The 18,338-nt window shown below is 38.6% G+C and overlaps 2 protein-coding genes across 2 annotated transcripts; both read left to right on the top strand.

The window, feature by feature from the left end:
* Positions 1-3,428: 3,428 nt before the first annotated feature.
* Positions 3,429-7,511, top strand: LOC306779797 (caspase a-like). The gene is made up of 8 exons (XM_079271805.1): positions 3,429-3,544; positions 4,480-4,764; positions 4,876-4,952; positions 5,136-5,312; positions 5,407-5,656; positions 5,759-5,902; positions 6,053-6,162; positions 6,285-7,511. Exons 1-8 carry the CDS (start codon positions 3,538-3,540, stop codon positions 6,387-6,389), a joined length of 1,155 nt encoding a protein of 384 aa, XP_079127931.1. The 5' UTR covers positions 3,429-3,537; the 3' UTR covers positions 6,390-7,511.
* A 4,262-nt stretch (positions 7,512-11,773) lies between these two features.
* LOC306780177 (caspase a-like) lies at positions 11,774-16,060 on the top strand. The gene is made up of 8 exons (XM_079272434.1): positions 11,774-11,866; positions 13,071-13,355; positions 13,464-13,519; positions 13,703-13,879; positions 13,974-14,223; positions 14,326-14,463; positions 14,614-14,723; positions 14,846-16,060. Exons 1-8 carry the CDS (start codon positions 11,860-11,862, stop codon positions 14,969-14,971), a joined length of 1,149 nt encoding a protein of 382 aa, XP_079128560.1. The 5' UTR covers positions 11,774-11,859; the 3' UTR covers positions 14,972-16,060.
* Positions 16,061-18,338: the final 2,278 nt, after the last annotated feature.

The following is an 18,338-nucleotide window of genomic DNA, read 5'->3' as shown; positions in this document are numbered from 1 at the left end:
TATATATATATAACGAATATATATATATACGTTTCAACACGGGTTTTGGAGAAGCAGCAGAGCAGGAACCGCACTACGCCCCTCTGCTTGCGGAAGAGGACGGCAGTCAGCTGATCGCGGACTAATATGACCGGCACTGAGTTGGTGAAAAGGCTTTGACAAGAGTGGCGGCGCAAAGGACTGCTGTGTCCGTAAATAGGTTAAAGTGTTTATTCGGAGTTTACTTTCCAAGACTGTGTGCATGCAAACAACCAGGAAGTGAACGTAAAGTTCGGTGTTAGTCTAATTTCATCATAAGGTTTACATTGTGTTATTTTGCATGGTAATCTAGTCTGATATATTAGCCGCTCGTTCGTTGTTTGCCAAGTGGCGAGCAGGAGTCCCAAACATGTTTATCGCTGCCTGTATTCTGTCCCTGTATGTCCTAATGTGAAAACAATGCTGTATAATAATGGAAATGTTGCCTTAATTATTAGGCAATTATTGTTTCTTTGTTCTCTGCACAATGTAGGGAAAGGTTAAATCTGTGTAAGATTGCCAATATGTATGGATGCTAGTGATGGCGAGATGAAGCCTCATGAGGCATCGCAACACTTCAGCCAATTGGTTCGAGAAAGGGTTCATTACTCGAAGCTTCATGTGCACACGATACCACCTACTGGCCAAGTGTATAATCACAGGCAGCTGTATCTGAACCACATAATGTGATGCATTGAATTTGTGTGTCTGTTATGGCTGTTGGGAATGACGGAATTACAAAAATGTATGACCAAATCATTTCTGTACATAAATTATGACATCTGTGCATAATAAAATATTTTTTTAATGTGTTCTGTGTGTGTACATTTTCCCAAAATGGTAGTATCATGATATGGCAGGTTGTGTAATGATGTTATTATGTCACTTTAGGAAAATGGCATGGGCTTAAGCAGGCAGAGGACAGTGAAAGTGCTTGTGGAACTAGGAAGAGGGGACTGAATATGCTTGTGTAACTTGGACAGTGATGTACAGGACACGGGACATTTTATTCATTTTTATTCAGAAATAACAGTTTCTCAACAGTGTTTGGTTTTAAACGATTCCTTTTTTTTGACACAACCTCTCCGTCCTTTGAAAACACCCTTTCACAGGGTACAGAAGATGCTGGCGTGCACAAAAACGCAAGAGCAAGTCTATATAAATTTGCATATAGGAATTTTTGCCTCTCCCAGTACTCCAGAGGCTTTTCCAGCCTGCTTATATTTGGCTCGGAAAGGTAGCGCTGGACCTCCACAGTGGCATCTGCTGTTACATTTTGAGTCTTCCGTGCCTCCATGACGCTGGTGTCTAAACGATGCCACAGTTTGCTACCTAAGAGGAAACCACAGATCATGTTACTAAGTGTTCTCATCGGAATAATCAATCTCAAAATGTAAAATAATAGATTACCTCCTGTGACATCATGAGAGGTGGAAGCCTGGGGGATTTCCTCTCTGCTTTGTTTTGACCGTATAATGGTGGCACACTCGGAGGTCAGTCGTTTTATTGCTTCGGTGGCTTTTGTTTGGCTGAAAAATCCTGTTACTTTAAATCGGGATCCAGTTTGGACACAAATGCCCTGAATCCAACATCATCCACAATACTGAAGGGCTGTGTGTCCTTCACTATCATGGAGACGAGGGCTTCATCCAGCTCTTGTTTTCTGGTGGCTGGTTAAAAGAGAATAAATACAGTGTCTGTTACCTGTCTTTATTTGCACAATAAACAAAAGTGAACAGGGAAAAATTGTGATGGTGCATTTGTAATATTGTAATGACTTACAATGGCTAGGTGAAGCTCCAGTTTCCTCCTTATTCTCATGCAAGGCACGGTGATGCCTTAGCATGGATGAGGTGTTATTGTACCCCAACTCCTTGGAGCACAATAAACACCTCACCTTTGAATAAAATAAGAAACTGTGAAAAATACAGTTCTTGATAAGCAAACCTAATGTGTCTGAAATAGAGTTAGATGTAGCTTACCTTATTAGGAGTTATCAAATCAAAGTGTTCCCACACAGGGGAAATCCTCCTCTTCCTAGCTGGCTCCATCTTATCACCTATCCTTCTCTCCTCACTCTCCTCACTCTCCAAACTATCTCTCTCTAAACTCTCCAAACTATATAAACGCGATCCAAACTATCTCTCTCTAAACTCTCCAAACTATATAAACGCCATCCAAACTATCCAAACTCACAACTCTCCACCAACAACCCACATTTTGAATGGAGCCTGAGTGGTTTATATTGCTGTCAAACCTCTCGGCAAAATCTGAACCACTTCCCGAAGCAGTCACGTGGTACAGCCGGGCAGCGAGGCTTCGGACGTCATCATTTTTGGCTCCTCCCCTAAATGAAGCAAGCCTCGATACGCGCTTCAAGGAAACGCCCCCTCCATTACTCGACACACGCTTCGAAGCGTCGGCACATCTCGTAACATCACTAATGGATGCATATGTAGCGGCGCACAGAATGACGTCACACAGGCTCAAGCTGGTGCTACACATTTAATGAAAAATGGTTCTGTAAAATACAAAGATATATATATATATATATATATGTGTGTATATATATGTATATATATATATGTGTGTGTATGTGTATATATATATATATATATATGTATATATATATATATGTATGTATATATATATATGTATGTATATATATGTATGTATATATATGTATATATGATGATCTGTAGCTCATTTATTCCCGTCGTGGAAACAATTTACACGAAAGCCACTCTTTCCCACAATGCAGTAAATGTGTAGCGTATGCGGTCAAAACCGTTTGCCCTCCCGGGGTCAAACACCTGACGAACACAGCGATTTAGGGACTTATAGACCTGAGCCCAGGACAGGAAATACAGCGCCACCCAACTGTCGACTTGTCTGGTAGAACAACTTGTTACGGTATATAGAGGTTTTTAATCATTATTTCATGTATATCTGTTTCAGAACCATACACACTCGCTTGTTTGACTACTGCCATTAAACCTCTCTAATGAACATCTTGTCTGGAGTGCATGCTGATAGATGCCACAACTTGTAATGAACCAGTACAATTATACACAGTCCTTCCCAATCAATCTAACAGATAGGTCTGGCATTATAGTTTTCTTACTGTCAACAAATCCCATGAATTGACCAAATGAGATGAGAAAAAAGTGTTTTTGAACATTAAAACATTTTACATGTAGAAACACAAACACAACTATTAACCTCAGATTCAGCATAATATGTCGCTTTCAAATTCAGTTACACCGTGTATGACTCATTACAAAATGATATATATTTTTTAACTGTGGGTTTTAACGTAGTGAGCCTGCAGCAGTAATACAGACTGTAGGTGTAGGTAGTTCTGATAATATGAAGTCGGCTCCTCGTAGAACAGGAAGCATCGCCACCATCTCAACTAGTGGGCGACGCCCGCGGTATTTGTTCAGCGGCCGTTTCTGCATAAAGGCTGTGTGACTCGCAGACTCCGGTTAAAACATTCTGTGACACGAGATTTGAGAGATGGCAGGTAAGAGATCACGTGCTAAATGCACTTTACAAGTGACCATCACTTTGCTGTATGTTGGCGTCGATATGCGGGCGATCAGTCAGTCGACTCAAATCTATTCGAGCCGTATTTACTGTAAGTGTGCGCAATGAGGGGTTCAAACAAGATAGTTTACACTTCCTTTGATTAACAAAGTCTGTTAATTAAAGGACAATCTGGATCATTCTGCATGTTTTTGTGTGTGCCACGTATTAGTTTCACTTTGCTGGTGCTCATGCCCGCCCTATTATGTTGATAAGTCCACAGACAACTGTGGCATGTTTTACATTCATAGCCCGCAACATAGTTACTCACAGTATACTATCGCAAAGTGTTGCATAACTATTTGAACATGAATGTAAATATTAAAAACGTATCGATTTGTGGTTACACTGTACAACAAGGTTATAAACATACGATTAAGCAATGCACAGGGATAATTGAATGCAGGATGTATCATGAATTCCTCTCACTCACTATTAAGAAAGGACCAAGTCACTGTGTGTTTATATGATGAGTTCATATTTATTGGATCATCAATGACTCCGAACTCACACTAACCTAATTCACATGAGTTGTACTTTGTTTTTTAAAACATTAATATACACTCAGATGCCAGTATATTAGGTACACTTATCAAAAACAAATGCAGTTTAATACAACAGTCATGCAATAAATTCAACTTCATAATGTTATAATGTTCAGTTTTTGTATCATTTTGAGAGGATGTATTTTGTGGTGGTGGTGAATGGTGTTACCTTATAATCACATGTGTCTCTGTTGTGTTCACCCCATTTATATCAACGAGGACAGACTAAATAACATATATCCCGAATGTCTTCCTCATGTTAGTACCTCTGTTTAAATCAAGACTTTTGAGTTGTGCCATTTCTTTTGCTTCATATCACCTCTTCTAGAAAAGGAGCTTTTTAATGTGAGGAGGAAGTTTGTGGAAGAGGCCACCAACGCACTGATTAAACAGCTCCTGGACGACCTTTTCGGCGATGGTGTCTTGAATAAGGGCCAGAAAAACTGCGTACTCGAGGAGAACAGTACCACAGAAGACAAAGCACGCAGTCTCATTGACATGGTGATGGCGAAAGGAGACGCAGCCAGCAGGAAGATGATCGCTCACCTTCAAAACAGAGATCCTTCACTTTACTCTAAACTGGGTCTGTCCTCTGGTCAACCTGCTCAGCCGGGTGAGCTGACATATTTTAGTGACGAATATCATTCTTTGACCCTGTCATTCATAGAGGTATATTAAAGAAGTACACCGTTTTAAACAAATGTTTTGCTGTTCACATCTGCAGAGCCACAGAAGGAGCAGCAAGGGCCAACTACACTCACCAGCAACGACATCTGGAGGAAGGAACAGAATGATAGAGATGTTAGTCCTTCATAAAAGTCATATCAAGAGTATTAAATAGGTTCCTGTACATCTTAGTTTACCTGATCTCGATAGAAAGGTGTTGTTTCACAAGTGGGAAAAATAGTTTTCTTAAGAAAGTTCAATATTTATCGACAAATGATACATTTGTTGTACTTCTTTCCCTTTAAATCTGTTTTTCAGATTTACCCTGTGGCCAAAGATTTCATGAGCAGCCGTGTGTCCCTGCTCATCACTAATATAAAGTTTACTGATGAGAGATTAAACAGAAATGGAGCTGAGAAGGATGAGGCCAACATGGAGAAACAGCTCAAAGCTCTGGGATACGAGGTGGTGAAACACACAAACCTCACAGGAAAGGTACTATTATAAAAAGGGAAATTAAATATATTTCTTTGTGTCTGGTTGAGTTGGTGATACAGTAACTGATGTTTTCCTTTTTGTGTTGTCACAGGCAATCGATGATGCTTTAAATGAGTTCTCCAAACATCCGAAACTCAAAGAGACGGACAGTGTGTTGGTGGTTATCATGTCACACGGGAAACGGGATACTGTCCTCGGTGTCGACTGGAAAAAGAAGATATCTGACAATGAAAGACCAGATGAGTTCCCCATCGACAACATTTACAAACACTTGAACCCAGAGAAATGTCCAGCGCTGCTGAACAAACCCAAGATCATCATCATCCAGGCCTGCAGAGGAGGTGACTCTCTATTCCCACAGACAGAACAAACATTAGGAGTCTGCTCATGTCTCATTTGTTGACTGAGTGAACTGTATTAAAAGTATGCTACATGTGTTTCAGGGGGGGAAGGATCAGTGCTGGTTAGAGATGGCGCAAACGCAGCTGTGGTCTCTGATGATGCTGATGAAGGAAACATTGAGGATGATGGTTTGCGATTTGTAAACAAAGAAAAAGACTTCATCTCTCTTCTTTCCTGCACCCCGGGTCAGTTCATTTAAATGTTATTTGATTATTCTACACTTCATAATACATTGAAGATTAATATCAATAATCTGCATTGAAATCAGCGAAGAATAGTTACTTTATGCAATAAAAACGAATTATATGACCTGTTTCTGTATGTTTTTCCTCCAGATACTGTCTCATACAGACATTCCGTTGAGGGGTCTTTTCTCATCAAGTTTGTTGACGAGGTGTTTACCGGCTACGCACAAAAGGATGACATTGAGGAACTTTTCAGAAAAGTAAGTGGAAAGTAATATCAGTTAGTGAGGCAACAACCCCACATAGAGAGCAATGATGATGCTCTTGTTTCATTTGTCTTAGTCTTGCTTAATTTCATACAATGTTTGTTTCAAACACACAGGTCATGCAACGCTTTGAAGATTTTTCCATTCCAGCCAAAAGACAGATGCCAACCAAAGACAGATGCACTCTGACAAAGCGCTTCTACTTCTTTCCAGCCCTCTGAGGCAGGATTCACTTCTGTTTAACACAGACTTGTAGCCGCATTTGCCACATTTGAAATTATGTGTTCAATTGAGATACTGTGAATAGATACAACTTAATGATTTACTGAATGGGCCTATCAGTCACAGGCCTGGGGACCAAAGGACAGAGAAAAGAGATGCAAAACTGTTTCAAAGAGATGTAAAATGACTCAAAAGAGATGCAAAAAAACCCAACAAAGACACAAAACTTCAAAGAGACACTACACTTCTAAAGTGACTTAAAAATACAACAAAGAGACACAAATTCAAAGAGAGACCCTAACCCTAATAGTCAAAAGAGACACAAATCGACAACAAAGACACAGAACTTCAAAGAGACATGAACTGACTTCAAAGAAACAAAGAGACACAAATAGACAAAAGAAAAGAAAAACAAATATAAAGATGCGTCTGCATCGTTCACAGTTGATTTGTGTCTCTTTTAGTCTCGGTGTTTTGCCCTTTTGTTTGTAGCGGTGGGGAAGCTTGTATATGTCCAGGGGCCTTTTGTGTCATAATCCATCCATGATACAACTAATATGATAAAATACAATTACATTGTATTTTTGTATATAAATAACAGTATGCAAGCCTTTGAATTAATGGAGCATTTTTATCAACTTGTATTCAACAGGTTGCTTACTCATGGACGTCATATAACTGTTTAACAGGATATTGAATGATTGCCTGCACCAGGCTCCTAGTTCTTCCACCAAATTTTAAAACACCCCTGACTGGAAATGTATGAAATCCATTTTTTATTCTCTATATGGCCAAGGCAACATGTAAAATGTGCCTATTATCTATTTTCAACTTCTCAAAAGTTATAAGACACCAGACAACACTGCGATTTACTCAGACACTTCAGAAATGTCGGCCATTGTTTGCCTGTTATGCATTTTTACACAAAGTGTGGTCTATCCAAATAAATATATCTGAAGTTAATTTCTTTGATAGCCAAAAGCATTTACCAAGATCAAATTAACAACACAAAGTTCATAATCTTTGTTCAAACTTGTGAGAGCCATATTTGTTTTGTTTACAAATCACATTTTCTAAATTTCCTAATAGATTTGTGTGATCTAAATACATTCCTTCGACACATATACATATATATATATATATATATATATATACATATATACATATATACATATATACATATATACATACATATATATATACATATATATATACGTATATATATATATATACATATATATACATATATATATATATATATATACATATATATATATATATATACATATATATATATATATACATATATATATATATATATATATATATATACATATATATATATATATACATATATATATATATATACATATATATATATATATACATATATATATACATATATATATATATATACATATATATATATATATATATACATATATACATATATATACATACATATATATACATGTGTATATATATATATATATACATATATACATATATATACATACATATATATACATGTGTATATATATATGTATATATATATACATATATACATATATATACATGTGTATATATATATATATACATATATATACATGTGTATATATATATATATATATATATATATATATATATATACATACACATATACACACACACATGTTAAATTCGCATTCTATATGATTATTTTTTCTTTGGGAACTATTATTAATCTGATGAGGATCAGCTGTGAGAAGAGGAAGGGGTGGGACTGAGTCTTTTTTCCTTCATGGAGAACGGGGCATCGGCACAGTCTTTGACCTCATGTTAGACTTATTATGTGTTTGTTAAGTTTGTTGAAAGTGAAAATAAATCGATCAAATGACGGCAAAGGAATCAGCGTCTGCAGAGTCATCATTTGGATGGAGCCCCGTAATGTGGTCCAGTATGCAAGCAGAACAAAGAACAGGCCACCACAAAACTAAACCCACTAAATGTAACCATTTGTGAAGACAAACAAACGTGACCAGGTGATGCGTGCAAGTTATTATGACTCACAGTCAGAACGGCGACAGCAGTGGCGGCTGGTCAATAGAGGGCCATGGGGCATGACCCCACCATGAGCCACACAAAAAACAAAAATTATAATTATCATAAATTATATAAATTGTCAATATTTGTGTTTTTGAACTATGGAATGTACCTAGTAATGTGTGTAAAGTATGATATATGCGCAAAATATATGCTTTTCCTGCTCATCCTCTCCGCCTGTGTGCTCTCTGCTCGTGCTCTCTGTCTGTGTGCTCTCTGCTCGTGCTCTCTGTCTGTGTGCTCTCTGCTCGTGCTCTCTGTCTGTGTGCTCTCTGTCTGTGTGCTCTCTGTCTGTGTGCTCTCTGCTCGTGCTCTCTGCTCGTGCTCTCTGTCTGTGTGCTCTCTGCTCGTGCTCTCTGTCTGTGTGCACGACACTCTGAGAACGCGCAGCTTGGGGGGCCTGATCGTTTTGGCCCAAAAGAGACGGGTCTATGAAGCAGTTTAGCCAATTGCTGATTCACGATATAAATGAGTGACATACAATTTAGCCAATCAGCGCCCTCAAATAGATTCAGCTGTGGGCCAGAATGATCAGGCCCCCCTCGCTGCGCGTTCTCGTCAGGAGAAGTCTCTACAGGCGCCAGCGCGAGCGCGAGCACTCCTCCTCCAAGACCCGTTTGAGAGGAGAACTTTGGCGGAGATTCTGCAGCCAAAGAGCTGATATCAGATCAGCCTGACCTCACAATCAGACAGCAGACTCGCGGGAAAGGGAAGCAGTACATGCGGAGCTTCTGTACTAGCTGTACACCAGACAGGTTTGGCTAGCTGGATGACGTCATGCTAATCATTTATTTAGCTTTTTAAAACAACGGGGACGGATCCAGCACGGACAGTTACGGGAGTGAGGGATGAGGAGGTAAGGAAACATGAGAACACCAGGGTAGGGAGTGAGGGATGAGGAGGTAAGGAAACATGAGAACACCAGGGTAGGGAGTGAGGGATGAGGAGGTAAGGAAACATGAGAACACCAGGACACACATGGAGAACTCTGTCAAGCTACATATTAGACAAAGTGAACATCTTTTATTCTACATAGTTGTCCTCAGTCTCATCTGCTTAACTTGGTCATGGAGGCATCAACATGTAATAGAGATGTTAAATTAACAGTGAAAACTCATCATAGCTTAATTTAACATCAGTATTCATAATTACACTTCATGTTTACTTCTCCTGATCTTTACCTCCTATAACAAGGTCCATAGGGGCATCTCAAGAAATAAACATGTTATATTATATTATATAAGTGTTATTTACTGATTGTTTTCATGTTGGAATACATGTTAAATATTTAACTGCCAAGTAATAATGCGTGTTTGATACTTACATTTTTTTTGCATGAAATCATACTGGGATGTTTGGTGAAATTGATAGGATGGCCCTACCTAGAACATGTTCCACCAGTATGAACAACTTTTGAGTTGTGCCATTTCTTTTGCTTCATATCACCTCTTCTAGAAAAGGAGCTTTTTAATGTGAGGAGGAAGTTTGTGGAAGAGGCCACCAACGCACTGATTAAACAGCTCCTGGACGACCTTTTCGGCGATGGTGTCTTGAATAAGGGCCAGAAAAACTGCGTACTCGAGGAGAACAGTACCACAGAAGACAAAGCACGCAGTCTCATTGACATGGTGATGGCGAAAGGAGACGCAGCCAGCAGGAAGATGATCGCTCACCTTCAAAGCAGAGATCCTTCACTTTACTCTAAACTGGGTCTGTCCTCTGGTCAACCTGTTTAGGTCATCTACCTCAGTGGAGCTGGTCAACACTTAAAACCTTTATCCTAACTTTATTCAAGTTGTGTGGCAAACTAAGGTTGTACCATGACACTGTCAGATTCAATTGTATATGGTGTAGAAATAGAGAAGGAGAATGTGCCTTAGGAAGGCAGAACTTTATCCTACTTTTGTTTAATTAAGGGACAAGTCTGGCATTATAGTTTTGTTACTGTCAACAAATCCCATGAATTGACCAAAACCAAGTCTGTCTCTCTGTACTTTCTGTTTAAGGTATGAATCATGAAAAAATGTTTTCTAATGATTAAATGGTTTTTAAATAGCAAATTAAACTCAAAACAAGAGTTAATACAGCATTTTGTAAATGACTATTTTCAGCTGCACATTAAGGGGTACAATTCACTTTACAAATAAATCGGAGTATCTGGAATACCAACTCACAAACTGTGACCTTAGACAACCCTGTCAGGTTTTTGTGGGTTGCCTGATGAGAAAACATGTGACTCAACATGATTCAACAAGCCATTCCGGTTTCATTACTTTCTATTTCACTTACAGGTTCATTCGAGTTGAGATACCTTTACAAAGGTGCATCACATTGTTTTCACAAGCCAATCAGAGCAGACTGGGCTTTTGTTTTGGTAGGAAGGTGCAAAGAGACAGGCACTAACAAGGAGTGTTTCAGAGAGAGAGTGAACAGGATGAGAAAAATGTGTTTTGAACTTTAAACATTTTACAAGTAACCCCAAATACAACCATTAACCTGAGATTCAGTATAATATGTCACTTTCAAATTCAGACACCGTGTATGACTCATTACAAAATGATATATATTTTCAATTGTGTGTTGTTTTCATTGACCATGTGACCATTTGAATTATGGGAAATCTGGCAGATTTCATGTCATTATTGTGCCACAAATAAAACTTACTTGCAGTTTAGCTTCTTAGAATTTACATAAATATATTCTGTAATGGAACAAATCTTGTTTAATGTAATACTGACGGGGAAACCATTTAACAGGTTTTAAATTAAAACATTTTTCAACGTACGGGTTAAAAACAATAGACCATAAAATCCTTCATAAACTGCAGCAGCACATGTTGTCTATGCTGAAATGTTTGTGTTGGAAAAATTAAAACCTTTAAAGATTCCCAGAACTCAGAACAGCAATTGTTCCTGGTTGTTGAACTCATTATGAAATGATAATTGTATACCAGGTTGATTATATAGGCTACTATATGTGTTTGCCTGTTTGTTAGTCTGTTTGCACTTCTTTTGGAAGTTTACGAGCAGAGAGGCACCTGATTTAGCTGCATGCTGCTGGAAGATGCGCACAGAATCCTGTTTTACTGTTACGGTTCATTCGAGTCTCAACTATTGCAAATGTGGTTCAATGTCACAAAGAGCTGGTTACACCATTTGGAGCAATGACTCTCTTTATAAAAAACACACGTAGTGAGCCTGCAGCAGTAATACAGACTGTAATGTAGGTAGTTCTGATAATATGAAGTCGCCTCCTCGTAGAACAGGAAGCATCGCCATCTCAACTAGTGGGCGACGCCCGCGGTATTTGTTCAGCGGCCGTTTCTGCATAAAGGCTGTGTGACTCGCAGACTCCGGTTAAAACATTCGGTGACACCAGATTTGAGAGATGGCAGGTAAGAGATCACGCGCTAAATGCACTTTACAAGTGACCATCACTTTGCTGTATGTTGGCGTCGATATGCGGGCGATCAGTCAGTCGACTCAAATCTATTCGAGCCGTATTTACTGTAAGTGTGCGCAATGAGGGGTTCAAATAAGATATTTTACACTTCCTTTGATTAACAAAGTCTGTTAATTAAAGGACAATCTGGATCATTCTGCATGTTTTTGTGTGTGCCACGTATTAGTTTCACTTTGCTGGTGCTCATGCCCGCCCTATTATGTTGATAAGTCCACAGACAACTGTGGCATGTTTTACATTCACAGCCCGCTCTATGTCGGTTCAAGAGTTTGTTCTGGCAAACTGTAAACGCGAGTTTATGGAGATAAAATGTCCAAAGTACGCAGGTCAGCCCATAAAAGTGTCAGACGAAAAGTGAAATAGACTTTTACGGTTCACATTCCGATCACTGATGGTTTAATCATTCACATATGATGTATAATACCAAGGCATATTTTAATCTTCAGCATATCAAATGAAGTAAGAAAGCCTTCTTCTCCACCGTGAGGAGGAAGGGCACAAACCAGTTCCTCCGCAACCGCAACATAATTACTCACAGTATACTATCGCAAAGTGTTGCATAACTATTTGAACATGAATGTAAATATAAAAAACGTATCGATTTGTGGTTACACTGTACAACAAGGTTATAAACATACGATTAAGCAATGCACAGGGATAATTGAATGCAGGATGTATCATGAATTCCTCTCACTCACTATTAAGAAAGGACCAAGTCACTGTGTGTTTATATGATTAGTTCATATTTATTGGATCATCAATGACTCCGAACTCACACTAACCTAATTCACATGAGTTGAACTTTGTTTTTTAAAACATTAATATACACTCAGATGCCAGTATATTAGGTACACTTATCAAAAACAAATGCAGTTTAATACAACAGTCACGCAATAAATTCAACTTCATAATGTTATAATGTTCAGTTTTTGTATCAGTTTGAGAGGATGTATTTTGTGGTGGTGGTGAATGGTGTTACCTTATAATCACGTGTCTCTGTTGTGTTCACCCCATTTATATCAACGAGGACAGACTAAATAACATATATCCCGAATGTCTTCCTCATGTTAGTACCTCTGTTTAAATCAAGACTTTTGAGTTGTGCCATTTCTTTTGCTTCATATCACCTCTTCTAGAAAAGGAGCTTTTTAATGTGAGGAGGAAGTTTGTGGAAGAGGCCACCGAAGCACTGATTAAACAGCTCCTGGACGACCTTTTCGGCGATGGTGTCTTGAATAAGGGCCAGAGAAACTGCGTACTCGAGGAGAACAGTACCACAGAAGACAAAGCACGCAGTCTCATTGACATGGTGATGTCGAAAGGAGACGCAGCCAGCAGGAAGATGATCGCTCACCTTCAAAGCAGAGATCCTTCACTTTACTCTAACCTGGGTCTGTCCTCTGGTCAACCTGCTCAGCCGGGTGAGCTGACATATTTTAGTGACGAATATCATTCTTTGACCCTGTCATTCATAGAGGTATATTAAAGAAGTACACCGTTTTAAACAAATGTTTTGCTCTTCACATCAGGTCCAACTACACTCACCAGCCACGACATCAGGAGGAAGAAACAGAATGATAGAGATGTTAGTCCTTCATAAAAGTCATATCAAGAGTATTAAATAGGTTCCTGTACATCTTAGTTTACCTGACCTCGATAGAAAGGTGTTGTTTCACAAGTGGGAAAAATAGTTTTCTTAAGAAAGTTCAATATTTATCGACAAATGATACATTTGTTGTACTTCTTTCCCTTTAAATCTGTTTTTCAGATTTACCCTGTGTCCAAAGATTCCATGAGCAGCCGTGTGTCCCTGCTCATCACTAATATAAAGTTTACTGATGAGACATCCAACAGAAATGGAGCTGAGAAGGATGAGGCCAACATGGAGAAACAGCTCAAAGCTCTGGGATACGAGGTGGTGAAACACACAAACCTCACAGGAAAGGTACTATTATAAAAAGGGAAATTAAATATATTTCTTTGTGTCTGGTTGAGTTGGTGATACAGTAACTGATGTTTTCCTTTTTGTGTTGTCACAGGCAATCGATGATGCTTTAAATGAGTTCTCCAAACATCCGAAACTCAAAGAGACGGACAGTGTGTTGGTGGTTATCATGTCACACGGGAAACGGGATACTGTCCTCGGTGTCGACTGTAAAAAGAAGATATCTGACAATGAAAGACCAGATGAGTTCCCCATCGACAACATTTACAAACACTTGAACGCAGCGAACTGTCCAGCGCTGCTGAACAAACCCAAGATCATCATCATCCAGGCCTGCAGAGGAGGTGACTCTCTATTCTCACAGACAGAACAAACATTAGGAGTCTGCTCATGTCTCATTTGTTGACTGAGTGAACTGTATTAAAAGTATGCTACATGTGTTTCAGAGGGGGAAGGATCAGCGCTGGTTAGAGATGGCGCAAACGCAGCTGTGGTCTCTGATGATGCTGATGAAGGAAACATTGAGGATGATGCGATTGTAAACAAAGAAAAAGACTTCATCTCTCTTCTTGCCTGCACCCCGGGTCAGTTCATTTAAATGTTATTTGATTATTCTACACTTCATAATACATTGAAGATTAATATCAATAATCTGCATTGAAATCAGCGAAGAATAGTTACTTTATGCAATAAAAACGAATTATATGACCTGTTTCTGTATGTTTTTCCTCCAGATACTGTCGCATACAGACATCACGTTGAGGGGTCTTATCTCATCAGGTTTGTTGGCGAGGTGTTTACCGCCTACGCACAAAAGGATGACATTGAGGAACTTTTCAGAAAAGTAAGTGGAAAGTAATATCAGTTAGTGAGGCAACAACCCCACATAGAGAGCAATGATGATGCTCTTGTTTCATTTGTCTTAGTCTTGCTTAATTTCATACAATGTTTGTTTCAAACACACAGGTCATGCAACGCTTTGAAGATTTTCCCAGTCGATTCAAAAGACAGATGCCGACCAAAGACAGATGCACTCTGACAAAGCGCTTCTACTTCTTCCAGCCCTCTGAGGCAGGATTCACTTCTGTTTAACACAGACTTGTAGCCACATTTGCCACATTTGAAATTATGTGTTCAATTGAGATACTGTGAATAGATACAACTTAATGATTTACTGAATGGGCCTATCAGTCACAGGCCTGGGGACCAAAGGACAGAGAAAAGAGATGCAAAACTGTTTCAAAGAGATGTAAAATGACTCAAAAGAGATGCAAAAAAACCCAACAAAGACACAAAACTTCAAAGAGACACTAAACTTCTAAAGTGACTTAAAAATACAACAAAGAGACACAAATTCAAAGACAGACCCTAACCCTAACAGTCAAAAGAGACACAAATTGACAACAAAGACACAGAACTTCAAAGAGACATGAACTGACTTCAAAGAAACAAAGAGACACAAATAGACAAAAGAAAAGAAAAACAAATATAAAGATGCGTCTGCATCGTTCACAGTTGATTTGTGTCTCTTTTAGTCTTGGTGTTTTGCCCTTTTGTTTGTAGCGGTGGGGAAGCTTGTATATGTCCAGGGGCCTTTTGTGTCATAATCCATCCATGATACAACTAATATGATAAAATACAATTACATTTTTTGTATATAAATAACAGTATGTAAGCCTTTGAATTAATGGAGCATTTTTATCAACTTGTATTCAACAGGTTGCTTACTCATGGACGTCATATAACTGTTTAACAGGATATTGAACGATTGCCTGCACCAGGCTCCTAGTTCTTCCACCAAATTTTAAAACACCCCTGACTGGAAATGTATGAAATCCATTTTTTATTCTCTATATGGCCAAGGCAACATGTAAAATGTGCCTATTATCTATTTTCAACTTCTCAAAAGTTATAAGACACCAGACAACACTGCGATTTACTCAGACACTTCAGAAATGTCGGCCATTGTTTGCCTGTTATGCATTTTTACACAAAGTGTGGTCTATCCAAATAAATATATCTGAAGTTAATTTCTTTGATAGCCAAAAGCATTTACCAAGATTAAATTAACAACATAAAGTTCATAATCTTTGTTCAAACTTGTGAGAGCCATATTTGTTTTGTTTACAAATCACATTTTCTAAATTTCCTAATAGATTTGTGTGATCTAAATACATTCCTTCGACACATATACATATATACATATATATATATATATACATATATATATATATATATATATATATATATACACACACATATATGTGTATATATACATATATATACACATATATATATATATATATATATATACACATATATATATACACACACATATATATATATACACACATATATATATACACACATATATATATATATACACATATATATATATACACACATATATATATATATATATACACATATATATACACATATATACATACATACATACATACATACATACATACATACATACATACATACATACATACATACATACATACATACATGTATCTATATATATACACATATACACACACATGTTAAATTCGCATTCTATATGATTATTTTTTCTTTGGGAACTATTATTAATCTGATGAGGATCAGCTGTGAGAAGAGGAAGGGGTGGGACTGAGTCCTTTTTCCTTCATGGAGAACGGGGCATCGGCACAGTCTTTGACCTCATGTTAGACTTATTATGTGTTTGTTAAGTTTGTTGAAAGTGAAAATAAATCGATCAAATGACGGCAAAGGAATCAGCGTCTGCAGAGTCATCATTTGGACGGAGCCCCGTAATGTGGTCCAGTATGCAAGCAGAACAAAGAACAGGCCACCACAAAACTAAACCCACTAAATGTAACCATTTGTGAAGACAAACAAACGTGACCAGGTGATGCGTGCAAGTTATTATGACTCACAGAACGGCGACAGCAGTGGCGGCTGGTCAATAGAGGGCCATGGGGCATGGCCCCACCATGAGCCACACAAAAAACAAACAAAAACAAAAATTATAATTATCATAAATTATATAAATTGTCAATATTTGTGTTTTTGAACTATGGAATGTACCCAGTAATGTGTGTAAAATATGATATATGCGCAAAATATATGCTTTTCCTGCTCATCCTCTCCGCCTGTGTGCTCTCTGCTCGTGCTCTCTGCTCGTGCTCTCTGTCTGTGTGCTCTCTGCTCGTGCTCTCTGTCTGTGTGCACGACACTCTGAGAACGCGCAGCTTGGGGGGCCTGATCGTTTTGGCCCAAAAGAGACGGGTCTATGAAGCAGTTTAGCCAATTGCTGATTCACGATATAAATGAGTGACATACAAGTTAGCCAATCAGCGCCCTCAAATAGATTCAGCTGTGGGCCAGAACGATCAGGCCCCCCTCGCTGCGCGTTCTCGTCAGGAGAAGTCTCTACAGGCGCCAGCGCGAGCACTCCTCCTCCAAGACCCGTTTGAGAGGAGAACTTTGGCGGAGATTCTGCAGCCAAAGAGCTGATATCAGATCAGCCTGACCTCACAATCAGACAGCAGACTCGCGGGAAAGGGAAGCAGTACATGCGGAGCTTCTGTACTAGCTGTACACCAGACAGGTTTGGCTAGCTGGATGACGTCATGCTAATCATTTATTTAGCTTTTTAAAACAACGGGGACGGATCCAGCACGGACAGTTACGGGAGTGAGGGATGAGGAGGTAAGGAAACATGAGAACACCAGGGTAGGGAGTGAGGGATGAGGAGGTAAGGAAACATGAGAACACCAGGGTAGGGAGTGAGGGATGAGGAGGTAAGGAAACATGAGAACACCAGGACACACATGAGCACTCTGTCAAGCTACATATTAGACAAAGTGAACATCTTTTCTTCTACATAGCTGTCCTCAGTCTCATCTGCTTAACTTGGTCATGGAGGCATCAACATGTAATAGAGATGTTAAATTAACAGTGAAAACTCATCACAGCTTAATTTAACATCAGTATTCATAATTACACTTCATGTTTACTTCTCCTGATCTTTACCTCCTATAACAAGGTCCATGGGGGCATCTCAAGAAATAAACATGTTATATTATATTATATTATATTATATAAGTGTTATTTACTGATTTTTTTCATGTTGGAATACATGTTAAATATTTAACTGCCAAGTAATAATGCGTGTTTGATACTTACATTTTTTTTGCATGAAATCATACTGGGATGTTTGGTGAAATTGATAGGATGGCCCAACCTAGAACATGTTCCACCAGTATGAACAACTTTTGAGTTGTGCCATTTCTTTTGCTTCATATCACTTCTTCTAGAAAAGGAGCTTTTTATTGTGAGGAGGAAGTTTGTGGAAGAGGCCACCAACGCACTGATTAAACAGCTCCTGGACGACCTTTTCGGCGATGGTGTCTTGAATAAGGGCCAGAAAAACTGCGTACTCGAGGAGAACAGTACCACAGAAGACAAA

The sequence above is a fragment of the Melanostigma gelatinosum genome, assembly GCF_949748355.1.
Source record: "Melanostigma gelatinosum genome assembly, chromosome: 7".
Taxonomy (NCBI): domain Eukaryota; kingdom Metazoa; phylum Chordata; class Actinopteri; order Perciformes; family Zoarcidae; genus Melanostigma; species Melanostigma gelatinosum.
This window is presented reverse-complemented; position numbering and strand designations above follow the sequence as displayed.

Excerpts from the sequence above, each read along its gene's own strand:
- LOC306779797 (XM_079271805.1), top strand. Across the intron at positions 4,765-4,875 it reads TGGTCAACCTGCTCAGCCGG|AGCCACAGAAGGAGCAGCAA; the intron begins GTGAGCTGACAT and ends TCACATCTGCAG. Across the intron at positions 5,903-6,052 it reads TCTTCTTTCCTGCACCCCGG|ATACTGTCTCATACAGACAT; the intron begins GTCAGTTCATTT and ends TTTTTCCTCCAG.
- LOC306780177 (XM_079272434.1), top strand. Across the intron at positions 13,356-13,463 it reads TGGTCAACCTGCTCAGCCGG|GTCCAACTACACTCACCAGC; the intron begins GTGAGCTGACAT and ends TCTTCACATCAG. Across the intron at positions 14,224-14,325 it reads CATCCAGGCCTGCAGAGGAG|AGGGGGAAGGATCAGCGCTG; the intron begins GTGACTCTCTAT and ends CATGTGTTTCAG.